The sequence below is a fragment of the Helianthus annuus genome, chromosome 3 (genome assembly GCF_002127325.2).
Source record: "Helianthus annuus cultivar XRQ/B chromosome 3, HanXRQr2.0-SUNRISE, whole genome shotgun sequence".
NCBI classification, from domain to species: Eukaryota; Viridiplantae; Streptophyta; class Magnoliopsida; order Asterales; family Asteraceae; genus Helianthus; species Helianthus annuus.
Window position 1 is genome coordinate 128,425,773 of NC_035435.2, and position 14,162 is coordinate 128,439,934.

A 14,162-nucleotide genomic window follows, 5' to 3' on the forward strand; every position below is an offset into this window, starting at 1 on the left:
CTAGCCATGAACTAGCAAGATTACAATAAAACAACAAGCGAAATTACATTCTCCGTGAAATTATTAGTCTTGTGTTAGAAATTTACACCCCTACCTTCTTTACTATTAATATATAATAAATATTTTTCTTAAAGACCACAACATTTTATTAATGAAACCAACACTAGCCATGAGCTAGCAAGATTACAATGAAACAACAAGCGAAATTACATCCTCCGAGAAATTAAAACTACACCAGCTTGACCATTTCAAAGCATTAACTTCGTAACGCTTTTTTCACCCATAAGAACCCCTTAGCCATGATCTCTTTAAACAACTTAGTAATCGAGATAGTTTATTGGAGAACATAAATTCAATCCAGGCCTTTCATATACACCGACATGCCAGAAGGATCATTGTTTTGATCATCCTTTGAAAAAGGGAATTCTATTGGCACACCAGCCAATCTATCCGCACACTTTGCTTTTCAATACGAGTCGTATAGGTTCGAAAGTCAAAAGTCAAATCAGCATGTGTCAGATCTTGTCTAGCGGCTGGTTAGACCTATACGGGTCGTATTGCATTATTTTTTTAAACAATTTTTTTATACATTTAATCATAGTTTTAACAAAGTTTAATAAAAGAATTCTTTTATTTTTTAAACAAAAAACATTTTTAAAAATTTATCATGTAGTATAGGTTTGGTACATGTTTATTATACTATACTATCTATGTTATAACCGTATTATATACTACACTTATACTATTATTTATTATACTATACTATACTACATATATACTATATTATACTACAATTATTAGCATATACGAGATCTATACTACACATATAGGCCTATACGGGACCTATACTACACCTATAGGTTATTATAATATGCTATACTTATACTATTGTATCTATTTTATAATATGACATGCACGTCAAGTTATGACACGGTACGACACGTATAGATACAATACAACACGTAAGAGAACAAGTGGATTCAAAACAAAATGACATGTAATCAAAGAATACGGTACCACTCATAACCGAACGTCACCGATAAGGCACGTATAAAGCATATAATTCACAAAAGACACGCAATGACAAAATGCGGCTCGTATACGCATCGAAAAGGCAAAACCTAAAATTATGAAATTTTGATTTTACCCCTATACGCATCATCGTATAAGTCAAAACTGGGTCGTATAGTGCCATTATATGATTCGTATAGACCTATACGATCCATATAGACCCTTAAATTCTTAAAAAAAACAAGAGGTTAATTGATAAATAAGGGATCTATACGGACACCTCGTTAAAAACAATGAATAATCACCCCTCATTTTTATAACTTCTTGTTACTTTTTTAACAATTCTCAATAAACAAAGAGAGCAACACCACCACCCAAAAAAAAAAAAAAAACACCACAACCATTGAAGAAAGAAGAAAGCATCTTACAAAAACCCAAACAAAACCCCCTCTGCAACCACCATTTCACATACACACACAAACAAACATGGCGGGCTCAGCAGCTACAGACAGAGGCAAAGAAGCTCTAGGAATGATGGCACTTCACGAGACCCTTAGAAACCTCTGCATCAACTCTGATTGGACTTACTCTGTTTTCTGGACCATTCGTCCTCGCCCGTATTACTCTCATTCCCTACTTACTAATCCAACAATAATATCGTTCGTAACTTGATTTAATTTCACTGTATTTGCAGTCGGCTTCGTGGCGGTAACGGGTGTAAAGTCGGAGACGACAATGGCAGCTTGTGAGTTACTGTTTTTAAAGTGATCGCTGTGGAAACCGGATACCGGGTTTGATAGTTGATGTAATGTATGGTTAATTTGCAGGATGTTGATGTGGGAAGATGGGTTTTGTAGAGGAAGAGTTGAAGAAATGGATGGATGTGAAGATCAGGTTAAGAAATCATTCAGCAAAATGTCTATTCAGCTTTATAATTATGGAGAAGGGTGGGTAAGTAGGTGTTTATTATTAAATTTATTATTACATGTTTTTGTCATAATAATTATAGTTTGTTATAAGCTATATATTTATGCTTAAAAGTTGGTAAAATGCATACATAGATTATTTATTTATTTTGATTTTGATTGTGTTTGATTTTGTTGAGATGCAGTTTGATGGGAAAAGTTGCTTCTGATAAATGTCACAAATGGGTGTTCAAAGAACCTTCAGAATCTGAACAGAATATATCTAATTACTGGCAAAGTTCTTTTGATGCTGTATGCTTCTTAAAAACACTCATACTAACACACACTTTGTTGTGTTCATTAACTTATAAATATATTAACCAAACCTTTGTGTTCTTAATTTTTTTTTTTTTTTTTTTTTTTTTTTTTTGTAGATTCCTCCTGAATGGACTGAACAGTTTGAATCAGGGATCCAGGTGAGCTTCTAAAATCACCTTTTAATCCATTTGTGATCAAATGTTGACACAACTTTTGTTATTGACGTCATAATTGTTCTTTTGACCACCACATCAATCATCATCACCGATGAGAAAAAGATCCAAGAAATTCAAAATCATGTGCAACTTTAAGCTTTTTTGTCTCTTGAACACATTTATTCTTGTAAAACAGAAATTAAGTACAGTAACAATTTCTAGTTGTCCTTTAGAAATGTTAAATCAGTGATGATTTATATTTTTTTGTCCTTTGCTTTTTTCATACAGACTATAGCTGTCATTCAAGCTGGCCATGGACTGTTGCAACTTGGTTCATGCAAGATTGTAAGTCTAATCTGTTTCCCTTCATGTTTAATGTGTGTATATATACAAACGGGCCGGGTCGGGTAAACAAGCCGGATCAGGTAATCGGGCAGGGTCGGGTGATAACTTTTTTTGGGGAAAGTTCTTGTACAAATAATCTTAACATACTAAACATACAAATTGAAGGAAAACTCAAAAAGACAAGGTGACATTTTTGTAATTATCAATAACTATCAAAGTTACTCTACAAATATACCTTAAAAACCTAACCCCCCCTCCCCACCCAAACTAAAATGCTAAAAACTAAATCCCCCAAAAACCTAAAAAAACACACAAATTATTTTATTTTATTTTTTTAACATTTTTTATTAAAAAATCGCTACTTTTAGTAGCAGCAAAAAAAAAATTGTTTTTTTTTTCTAACAAAATGTAGCGATTTTTTTATAAAAAATATTAAAAAAAAAATTGTGTTTTTTAGGTATTTTTGGTTGAGTTCACATTTGTATAGTAACTTTGATAGTTGGTGGTAATTACAAAAATACCACTTTGTCTTTTTGAGTTTTCCTTCAATTTGTATGTTTAGTATGTTAAGATTATTTGTATTTGATCTTTTGCCAACTTTTTTTTTTTATTTTTCGTTACAAATTTGGTCTTTTGTGTACATATATACAAACAGGCCGGGTGCGGTAAACGGGCTGGATCAGGTAAATGGGCTGGGTCCGGTGATATTTTTTTTTGATTTATTGTTACAAATTTTGTTTTTTGTTATGTGGTCAGATCCCGGAAGACCTTCATTTTGTGCTTAGAATGAGGCATACGTTTGAGTCGCTGGGCTACCAATCCGGTTTCTATCTTTCGCAGCTGTTTGCATCAACTAGGGGCAACATTTCATCACCTTCCGCCACCACAATCCCGCTAAAGCAGCCCGCCATTCCGAGCCGCACGCCACCCCTCTACAACTGGGCCGCACAAAGACAAATGCCATCGCCCAACTTTCACAACCCGGCCCAGCTTGGCTATCCATCAAAAGATGAAACCCACATGTTCCTCCTTCCGCACTCCTCAGAGCCCCAGATGGAAAACATGATGGGCCCTGATCACGTCCAAAACGACATCAAATGGCCCAACGGGTTGAGCTTCTTTAACGCGCTCACAGGAAGAAGTGATGACACCAAGCTACTTTTTAACTCAGAAGGGCTTGGGAACAAGCCGGAGGGGTGGAACCCGAGCCCTGAAATGAAGAACCCAAATGATTTCTTGAGTTTGGATAATACAAACTCGGATCAAAATGTTGGGAAAGTGGACCATAATAAGTATAAAAGGAGCTTCACTTTGCCTGCAAGAATGGCGACTTCTTCATCATCGTCTTCATCACTCGATCACCACCGCAAACACAACCCCAATGGAGAATTTAGGAACCCTGAGGCCTCAATGTACTCTGATGTAATGGACACTTTCTTGGAGTGATGTTTAGAGGATTATTATTATTAGTTATTGTCATTAGTTTGCATTTCATAGTTTGTTCCTTAAAAACACTTGTGTTTTAATATAATGTATGTTTCTTTGATCTAGATAACTGCCTTTGCTTGCATTATTTGTGAATAACAACACCAACAACAACCATACCCAGTAAATCCCACAAATAGCAAAGCTACTCATAGGGTCTGGGAAGGGTGGGATGTAGACAGACCTTGCCTCTATCCCTAGGGATAGAGAGGCTGCTTCCAGAAGAGACCCTCGGCTCCAAAACGAACAACAAACCAACACATCAAGACAAAGAATATAGAAAAATAGAATATAGAAAAAAGAAGTCACCTATACCAAGAGAGAGATCCGAGTGACACAGTATAATGTACATCATGTATAATAGCATACAACATCATTCAGGCATATACACAAGAAGTCAATCACCGATAAAGTCATTTAGAGAATAAGAAAAACATACGTCCCTAAAATACACCTAGGACCTTACTGCAATATCCTCTAGAAGTCCTTAACCCTAATCCTACGCCTCCACGAAGTCCTATCTTGGACCATATCCTCAGAAAGATGCAACTCTAGTAAATCATGCCTAATCTGCTCTTCACATGTCAGTTTGGGTCTGCCTCTTCCTCTCCTCCCCTCCACAGTAAGGGTTTCCACTACTCTAACTGGTGCTGTCGTTTGCCTTCGCTTCACATGCCTAAACCATCTCAATCTCCCCTCCCTAATCTTATCCGTTATACTAGCCACTCCTAATCTCTCCCTAAAAACCTCATTTCTTATCCGATCCAATCTCGTGTGGCCACACATCCACCGCAACATCCTCATCTCTGCTACCTCCATCTTGCGCGCTTGCGTCTTGGTGGCTCTTAATAGTTGTACATCATTGAGGATTTATGCATATGTGTTTTGGCTTTATAGTCCTTATGATTGGAAATGAATGGTGCTTTTTTATAGACAAAATGTACCAACCCAACCCTGGCAAAGACAAGAACCAAAACATACGCACATGTACCAGATAAATACGATGCGATTGAGACGCATGATCTAGACATTTTTAGTTTCTATATCAGTTTCGGTATCGTTTAATAATTCAATCGAAAATGACATATCCTCTTAGTGAATATTTGAAAAATGATAATGTGATATAATTGACAAGTGTTCAGTAGTTTTTGTTGCTTTAATTACCAAGATGATTATAGGGTTGGGCTTAAACCCAGGCCTAAGCAACACCCACTTGAAAATGTGTTTAAAAGTGAACTTTCCTCCCTCTTTTTGAGTGTGCTAAGATTTAAGTTGTAGTACATGTTAGACCAAGTGTAGTGGGTTGGCGTTTGGCTCCAGTCATCATGTAGGGGCGTTAAACACTGCCCGTGCATAGGGGAGTTAAGGGGAAGGCGTGAATGTGGTAATAGATGTGAGTCTGGAAGGGCGGATATGTGTATGGACCCCATGCTTTTTGCCAATGCAATTACGCCATGTGAAGTGAGGCGTGTTTCACTAGACAGAATCTTAGAAGTAGATACATTTTTGGACACCAATTTTATCGGGAGTTAAGGTCACCTTAAAAGGCTTATTGTCACTATACAATGCTTGTTAAGAAGGTTTTGTCACCTTATAATCTTTTATTTCCAGAGTTGCATACTTTTTGAAACAACTTTTCTATGGTTTTTAAAAGTATGGCAATTTGGGTTAAACCTGGGTTCTCTTTTGCAAATTTAAAATATGAGTTTTCTTTAATAATTTTTCAGTCAGGATAAAATTTAGTTTTTCCAAGATAGTTTTATCATAGTATATAAAAAAGTACTTTATAACAGATACAATTCAGTTTTTTAATAAAATTGATATAAAAATGTAGAAAAAAACTGAAAAATGTAGATTTAGATTATGTTAAATAGTATAAACTATTTATGAAAACTAAAATATATATTAAATAAAGGTAATTTACATGATAGAGAACACAAAATCAGAAACCCCAATATTTTTATAAGAAATTACATTACTTCCAAAAATTGTTGTGATTACCTCAGACACAAGTATGCTGTGTGTGTAAGTGGTTTGTAGTCCATGCTACAAAAAAATAAAAAAATAAAAACATTTTTTTCTTTTTCATTAACCACTCAGTTTAGATGATGAAATAAATATGTATTCAAATTAAAAACTAATCACCTTATTAATTTTTATTTTTGTTTTTGGTCTAGGTTTTTTTGATGCATAGATTTCAAACATTTAAGTTTAGAAAAAAATAAATATGTATTCAGACTTTTGACATTATGCATATATTTCAAACATTTAAGTTTAGAAAAAAATAAATATGTATTCAGACTTTTGGCATTTAAGTTTGGTCCAGTAAATGGTACATTTTAACAACATAGTAATCAAGCAATTAAGGGGCACTGTTTTTCGGCCGAACTGTTTTGGGAATTGGGCCCAAAGTTTTACTCTAAGATAATCCAATAGTGATTTATCAAGACAATATAAGTAGCCCATCAGTAAGCAATCCAACACTTTACAGAGACAGCCCAAAAAGTGTACCAAGTGAGGAGTGAGCGACCGCACTATGGCCCAAAATTTTGAGAGAGCCGAAATTGTTTTTTTTCTTGTTTTAAATATATACTTTTTTTTTGAATTAGTATATCTGAAATTTAAACACAGAAATATTAATGAAAGAGTTGGTAAGTCTGTGTTTCAAGTGAGTTCTTAAAAATATTAAGGGTGGAGAGAGTCGTTTAATCACTTAGGGTGTTTGAGTTATTCTCTAGTCAATAATATCATGTCAAGTCCCCATTTCACTCTTCATTTTGCACTCAATCACCGGCAGTGGTTCAAACACATGGAGAGTGGTAAAGAATTTTAAAAAAAATTGTGATTGGTTGAAAAAGGGTGAGACCCACTATATTAACCCCCTCTCTCCTCTACCCCCTTCTCTTCTCTTCTCTTCTCTTCCCGGCCCCGCATCGGTGAGTAGTCACCGCTGAAGCTCTCCCCGCTCACCGATCCAACACCTGGCACTTTATCACCAATCGGTAAAACCTCTCCCGTATGTATTTACCGCAATGATACCGTCCACCCAAATGGAAGAGTTGGTATGTCTCTTTGCTTCAAGTGAGGTATTGAAAAAATTAATGGAAGAGTTGGTAAGTCTTTTTGTTTCAAGTGAGGTTATGGGTTCAAGACTAAGCATGTCTACTTTTTTTCCCCTCACTTCTTGTCTCTCTTTTGTAGGGGTCCATTTAAAAAAATAAATAAAATATACATATATCTATATTAATTTGGGCTTTTTTTAGAAGTAATCCAGTCGATTCGAGGTTCGACTAGGTGAAACTTGGAGCTGAAAATAAAATACAAACTAAAAATGTTTTAGACATGAGCCGGTTCAATTAATCGAATAATCATGGGCTGGTTTGATTAAATCTTTAGCCGGTTCAGTTAATCATGGCTCGGTTTTTACAACTATTCAATTATTCATTAACGAACCGATTTGCACAGTTAGTAATGGGTTGGTGATGAAAAAAATTAAGGCAGTTTAGCTTTCAACATTGTCAATTTTTATATTTATTTTTATTTTATTCATATTGATAAAACTATTAATTGAATATTACACATAACACAACTAATTTTAAATAGAAAATTACCTTTTACTTATCCCAACTTTTTAATATGATATATAAGATAATTATGTAACCATGCGCTTACCCCCCACTTTATTTTTAACTTCCCTTAGACCTTATGTAGTAGGAGGGGGAAGATCCTTGGGCATTTTGCATTATGTGACGGTCCAGTCAGCATGTGAACATTGTGAGACATTATGTTGAAATGGATGTAATAGAATTAAATAAAAAAATCATCAAAAAATACTATTGACCAAACAAAAAGAAGAAGGCGTTTTATAAAACACGCTTCAGGGTTTTTTTTTCTTTTGAAAAAAACGCCTAAGAGGGCGGTTTACAAGCGTGTTTGGGCTTTTTTTTTGAGGGAAAACGTCAAAAAGCTCCAGTACGGATGGTGTTATATTTGTTATGTAACCACACTCTTACCCCGCTTTATTTTTAACTTCCCTTATATTTGTTACGTATCCTATTGTCACAGTTTTCTGTTTAAAATTGATTTCATATAACGCAACCATATGTTAAATAATTTCATTGTAACTTACACGCTCAAAACCCAAAATTAAATAGACAGAAAGAAAGAAATCACAGATTCAACCCCATGAATTTATCCAAAAAAAAACACAAGTAAACAATAAATAATTATTAATCAAATACTCACTTTCAACCTCTTAGAAGGTTCAATAGCATGACACTCTTGGCATGTCGACACAAGCCACCCAAAAAACCTCCTGCAAACCCCCTTCCTAACATCTCTCTCACGCTTCCCTTTCCTCCCCTTCCTTTTCTTCGTAGAATTTCGCCGGTTCAACACTGGAACCGGCGAAATAAACTGCCATCTCTGCGAATGCCCGTATTTGTCGCAGTAGTTTCGAGCTTGCCATTCCTTGTTAGGAAACCTATGGCTAATGTTGCTAGATTTAACTGCAACAGACCTGGCTTGATTGGTTGTTGATAACTTTTTTCTTGGTGACGCTTCGCTAGTGCTTGTTCGCGCACTGCTGCAGCTACTGTTACTGTTACTGCTACTGTTTGAGCTGTTACTACGAGACGACATCAACGAGCCCTTGCTGCTAATGCTGCTCGTTCTGCTCAGAATTAAAGATTTCGGAACGGTGAAATTCGTTGGTTGGACGGGGAATGAGTGATGAAGAAGTTTACCGTTGGAGAATAACTGATCGGCTAACTCGGATTCGGACTTCAAATCGTGTGACATGGAAGGGAAGGTGAATATATCTCCCGTGGAATTGGCTTTCTGCCGGCGGTGAGTTTCCATTGAAATTGGAATTGGAACTGGAACTGGAACTGGATTCGGATGGAAGCATTGGCATGGATTTATAATGGGTTGAAAATGGTGACAAATGAGAGTAATGGGGATTGGGGCCACTTAGGAATTTTGATGTTCCCCTTAAAGAGGATGTCATATGGGGTGGGGCTTACAAGCTTAACGTGGCCAACTTGTTTTTATGAATTTGGTAGCTTTTAGATAACGTTATTCCCACTTTTGAGGTGATTAACAATGATACAAGCAGGGGCGGACCCAAGCATAGTTCAAGGTGGGCGGGCGCACCCCCGGGGAAAAAAAATTAGTGCTAAGTTCCGTCAAAAATCTCGTCCGCACCCCTTGGAATTTTTCGTCCGCACCCCTTGGAATTTTTCGACCGCACTCTTGAAATTTTTCGTCCGCACCCCTTAGGTAAAAAGTGTTATCAATTTATATTTTAAATTTTTTTAGTTAACTCTTATTTTTAAAAAAAATACTACCTAAATTATATAACTTTTAATACCTAACTAACTAAACCCAAATATCCATACCTTTACCCACTTATAATTTTCCTAACTAGCTAGCCCACTAAGTCTTAGCCCATTAACCAAACCCAACAATATTTCAAACTATAATAAAATAATTAAAGCTCAAAACCTTTAGAAATTCTCTACCGCTCTCTCTCTCTTGCGTCCCTGCACTGCCAACGAACAACATCACCCAGCGACAACAGTCCAGCAGCCGGCAACCACCGTAATCAACCACCATACCACCGTCGTTTGACACCAAATCTAACCGGAATCCGAACACGGATAAGTTTCTTTGTTATTTTGATGATTTTGGTTGATATTATAGGAGAAAAAAAGGTAATAAAGTTGTTAAATAGGTTTGAAATTTTGGTTGTTTAGATGATTTTTAGGGTGATTATGTTGTTTATATATTTTTAGGGTGATTACAACTTACGTTATGAGTTCTAGGGCTTGAACAGTTGAAAATTAAAATTAAAATTGAAACATTATATTATGGAGCGATAAACTTATGTTATATAGAGAAAGAATTGCTTAAGAAATTAACTTTAGATGATGTTTTGGATAGATTTCAAAAAATGAAAACCTGTAGGGCGTCGACGTTTTCATTATGTTTGTAACAAAGTTTGACATGTTTTTTATGATTATATATATTTAGTTTGATGTTCGTTTGTTTTACATGGCCCGACCCGACCGATACAAACCGATTTTTTTTACTTATATACCTAGGGGCCTAAAATTTTTAAAAATGTTCCGCACACCCATGGAAAAATTTCTAGGTCCGCCACTGGATACAAGTACAAAATGTGTTAATTACAATCACCTTCACAAATGTGTTTATATATTTTAGAGTTAAATGCCCTTTTAGTCTTTGTGGGTTGAGTTATTTTGGCAGTTATTTAGTCACTGTTGCCATTTTAGTCCACTAGGTTAACTTCATCCATTTTTTCTGTTAACGAGAAGGGCAATTCGGTCATATAAAATGACCGAATTGTCTTTCTTGTTAACACAAATAATGGATGAAGTTAACTCAGTGGACTAAAATGACAATGGTGAAACCTTTTTGGACCCATAGACGAAAAATGAAACTTTTAGAGTAAACTGACAAAATGGCCCAAACCACAGGGACTAAAATGACATTTAACTCTATATTTTAAGCTGGGGTGGCTAAACGTATCGTTTGAGAGTTTTACTTTTATTTTTTATTTTATTTTTTATTACGTAGGAGGGTGCTATCAAGTGTGTAAGGGGACAAAGTGTGTCTAGAAACACCCTTTAACTTTGACGTATTTAGTTGGTAGATTTGAAAATTAAGTCTAATTTCTTGTCCTAAGCCTCAACAAAGTACTCGCATTTTATTTACATCCATTTAGAAAAAAAGAGTGGCGGGGGTGGGTGTTTGGGGGGGGGGGGGGGGTAGAGATGTATTGGTCTCGTTTGCTCTTTATGAGAGTGGTTTTTTGTTATTTTAGTTGTGTAGTTGGTTTGAAATGTAACATAACTATAACACATATGTGAATAGAGGTGACTAGTTTTAGACTTTTAGTATACCTTGATGACTTACAAACATAATGTGATGCTCAATTTCTTTCTACGTTATACATTTTACACTCTTTATAATAATTGTTTTTAGTATTATCCATATGTAGGTTTATCTAGTGATGTACTTTCAGTTTGTTCCGAATGAAGGTGGTCCTCTTATCTAAATGAGGACTTTTCAAGGTTGTAGACAAGTTACTTGGCTTTTGCACCATTTCACTTATGGGTGGTCCAAGATTTGTTGACAACAACCAATGGCTTAGACCTTGGCTTTTGCAACATTTCACTCATGGGTGCCGGTGGTCCTATATTTATTGAAAATGACCTCTGGCTTATAAATTTTAAACTTGGGTGCCATACATTTGAAAGCCTTTAAAGTTCTTTTAACAATCAAATAGTATTTTTGAAACTTGACATGACCAAAGAGGGCTCATACAGTGATGTTGGATTGAAGAGGCTCTTTAAAAGACGTTTTCTTTGCTTTATTTGCTATGATGTTGGCTTGAAGACCCTCTTCTAAAGACTTTTTCTTGGCCCTATTTATTTCCTTAGCAATGTGGGATGAAGGTGTCTGATTTATAAGTATTTCCTTTATATTGCTTTTTTGAAGTTTACATTTTTTCTTATTCGTTACTACAGGATGACAATTTTAAGATTTAGGGGCTTTTTGTTTACCTCTTAATGAGACTCTTAATGGTTCAGACCTCTTACTGGTTCAGCATTTAACGGTTCAGACTGTTTGTTTCGCGAGCAAATGTCTGAATAGTTCAGACATTTGCCTCTGAATGGTTATGCATTATACTGAGTCTGAATTGTTAAAACCTCTAATCTGAATTGGTCAGACATTAGCCTCTGAACGGTTAAGTATTATACTGGCTCTTAATGGTTCAGAACTTTTACTCGTTCAGCACTTAATCATTCAGAAGCTGACAAACAGCCCCTTAATAGAATAATTTTATTGCGCATTATTGCTCTAAGAAAGACCTGATTAAACTTCAGTTAAGAGACCCAAATACATAAAATACTATTCATGATGTTGACCATTCATTTTGACAACGCAATGGAAGGCTTTTAAGCTTGAAAGTCTAACAACAACTAATACCATATTGTGTTAACAATTATAAAAAAAAATATTTAAAAAAAAAACTAAACAAAAGGGTTCAACACATCTAAAGAACACTGAATGCAGTTGAGATCATCAAAGACACCATACAATAGTATAAACCTTAATACAGTTTATGCATTCTTAGAACTTATAGGATAAAATAGTTAAATCCAAAAAGGATGGTAGCCATGATCTTATGGATTATGTGGAATTCAACCTTTAAGGCTACTCCTTATACTATTGACCAAGTCATTGAGTGATGAGCAAAGAGCCATTCAATGTGGAACACATGGAAATCATTAGTGTCACAAAGTGCATTTGGATGTTTAAGAAATGCCTTACTTATTTAGTTTCCTTACTTTTCCTTTTTAGTACTTGAGTATGCTTCTAATCCAACCATTTTAGTCCACCTCATTTTGTTGTTTACTTGATGGATATAGACCTATATATACTTGAATTTTATATTTTATTTTATCATATATTTAAAAAATGGATAAATACTCAAAAATATATATAAAAATACATTATCTCTTTAACATAATCCCATATAAGTATATTAAAACATACAATATTTAAAGGAAAAATTACCAAAATGGCCAAAGACCAAAATGATTTGTGAAAATGGCCAGCTCATGCCCTTTTAGAACGGGGCATCATGCATTGGACGAGTCTTTGGAAATCCCTTCCTTGATACCCAATAAAAAATGGACACGTGGTCATCTCATGAGTCCTTGGAGCGATCATGCATGGGATGAGTCTTTGAAAATCCCGTCCTTGCAAGTGGGGTCCCGGACGCATGAGGTCCCAGACGCATCAGGTCCCGGAAACTTTCAGATTACTGAAAACTATGGATGTTCACCGAAAACTTTCAAAACAGAAGGTGTGATGTTGATGGGGGATTGTTGAGGAAGATTTGGTTTTTTGGAGTTGATGTTGATGCCGGAAACTTTGGAGGTTCGTTGGAGACGATGTGAGATTGTTAAGAAATATTGAGTTTTTTGGAGTTGTTTAAGTTTGCCGGAAACTATGAAGGTTCGCCTAAGACGATGTGGGATTGTTGAGAAAGATTGGGTTTTTTGAAGTTTTGGAAACTATGGAGGTTCGCCGAAGACTTCTGAAAATCACCGGAGATGTTTGAAGGACGCATGAGGTGCCAAGGACGCATGAGGTGGTCAAAGACTCATCCCGTGCATGATGAGTTGCTCCAAGGACTCATGAGATGGCCATGTGTCCATCTTTTATTGGGTATCAAGGAAGGGATTTCCAAAGACTCATCCCATGCATAATGCCCCATTTTAAGAGGGCATGAGCTGGCCATTTTCGCAAGTCATTTTGATCTTTGGCCATTTTGGTAATTTCTAATATGTAAATTATGGAAAACTGTTCAGATAAATATGCCAAATTTACCACATATACAAAATGAAGATAAGGGGATAGTGCCAGGCAGCTTGCCTGGCACTTCCCTATTGGACCACCCCATATTTAATTTAATTTTACTTTCAGTTTAAAAATACACTTTCGTCCTTTGTTTAAAATTACGTTTTTGCCCCTAGCTAAAAATAAAACTATAATTTTGCCACTAGCTCAAAATTACGTTTTTGCCCTCGGGTCAAAAACTCATTTTTAATTATGTTCCCAATTTAAAATTACGGTTTTGCCCTCCGTTTAAAATTACGTTTTTGCTCCCAGTTCAAAATAAAAAGTTGTTTTTTCCTCTAGCTCAAAATTAGGATTCTACCCTAAGCTCGCCCTCCGTTTAAAATTACGTTTTTGTCCCCACCTAAAAATAAAATGTTGTTTTTTCCTCTAACTCAAAATTACGATTCTGTCCTCAGCTCAAAGTTACGCTTTTGCCCACCGTTCAAAATGAAAATATGTTTTTCCCCCTAGCTAAAAATTATAATTTTTCTCTCAGTTTAAAATT

At 35.5% G+C, this 14,162-nt stretch overlaps 2 protein-coding genes across 2 annotated transcripts; one reads left to right on the forward strand and one right to left on the reverse strand.

Annotated features, from left to right (window-relative positions):
- The first annotated feature begins 1,384 nt into the window (after positions 1-1,384).
- Positions 1,385-4,284, forward strand: LOC110894465 (protein RICE SALT SENSITIVE 3). The gene is made up of 7 exons (XM_022141693.2): positions 1,385-1,628; positions 1,706-1,756; positions 1,839-1,958; positions 2,123-2,228; positions 2,351-2,392; positions 2,678-2,734; positions 3,491-4,284. Exons 1-7 carry the CDS (start codon positions 1,498-1,500, stop codon positions 4,178-4,180), a joined length of 1,197 nt encoding a protein of 398 aa, XP_021997385.1. The 5' UTR covers positions 1,385-1,497; the 3' UTR covers positions 4,181-4,284.
- Positions 4,285-8,370: 4,086 nt separating this feature from the next.
- On the reverse strand, positions 8,371-9,381 carry LOC110896516. The gene is made up of 2 exons (XM_035988453.1): positions 8,965-9,381; positions 8,371-8,891 (listed from the first exon to the last, which is right to left on the reverse strand). Exons 1-2 carry the CDS (start codon positions 9,225-9,227, stop codon positions 8,453-8,455), a joined length of 702 nt encoding a protein of 233 aa, XP_035844346.1. The 5' UTR covers positions 9,228-9,381; the 3' UTR covers positions 8,371-8,452.
- Positions 9,382-14,162: the final 4,781 nt, after the last annotated feature.

What these genes read in the sequence shown, in the direction of transcription:
- LOC110894465 (XM_022141693.2), top strand. Translation starts at nt 1,498, where the DNA reads ATGGCGGGCTCAGCAGCTACAGACAGAGGCAAAGAAGCTCTAGGAATG. An exon ending in GGAGACGACAATGGCAGCTT is followed by an intron (nt 1,757 to 1,838) that starts GTGAGTTACTGT and finishes GTTAATTTGCAG; the next exon opens with GATGTTGATGTGGGAAGATG. An exon ending in GGCAAAGTTCTTTTGATGCT is followed by an intron (nt 2,229 to 2,350) that starts GTATGCTTCTTA and finishes TTTTTTTTGTAG; the next exon opens with ATTCCTCCTGAATGGACTGA.
- LOC110896516 (XM_035988453.1), bottom strand. Translation starts at nt 9,227, where the DNA reads ATGACATCCTCTTTAAGGGGAACATCAAAATTCCTAAGTGGCCCCAAT. An exon ending in CGATCAGTTATTCTCCAACG is followed by an intron (nt 8,892 to 8,964) that starts GTAAACTTCTTC and finishes AATTCTGAGCAG; the next exon opens with AACGAGCAGCATTAGCAGCA.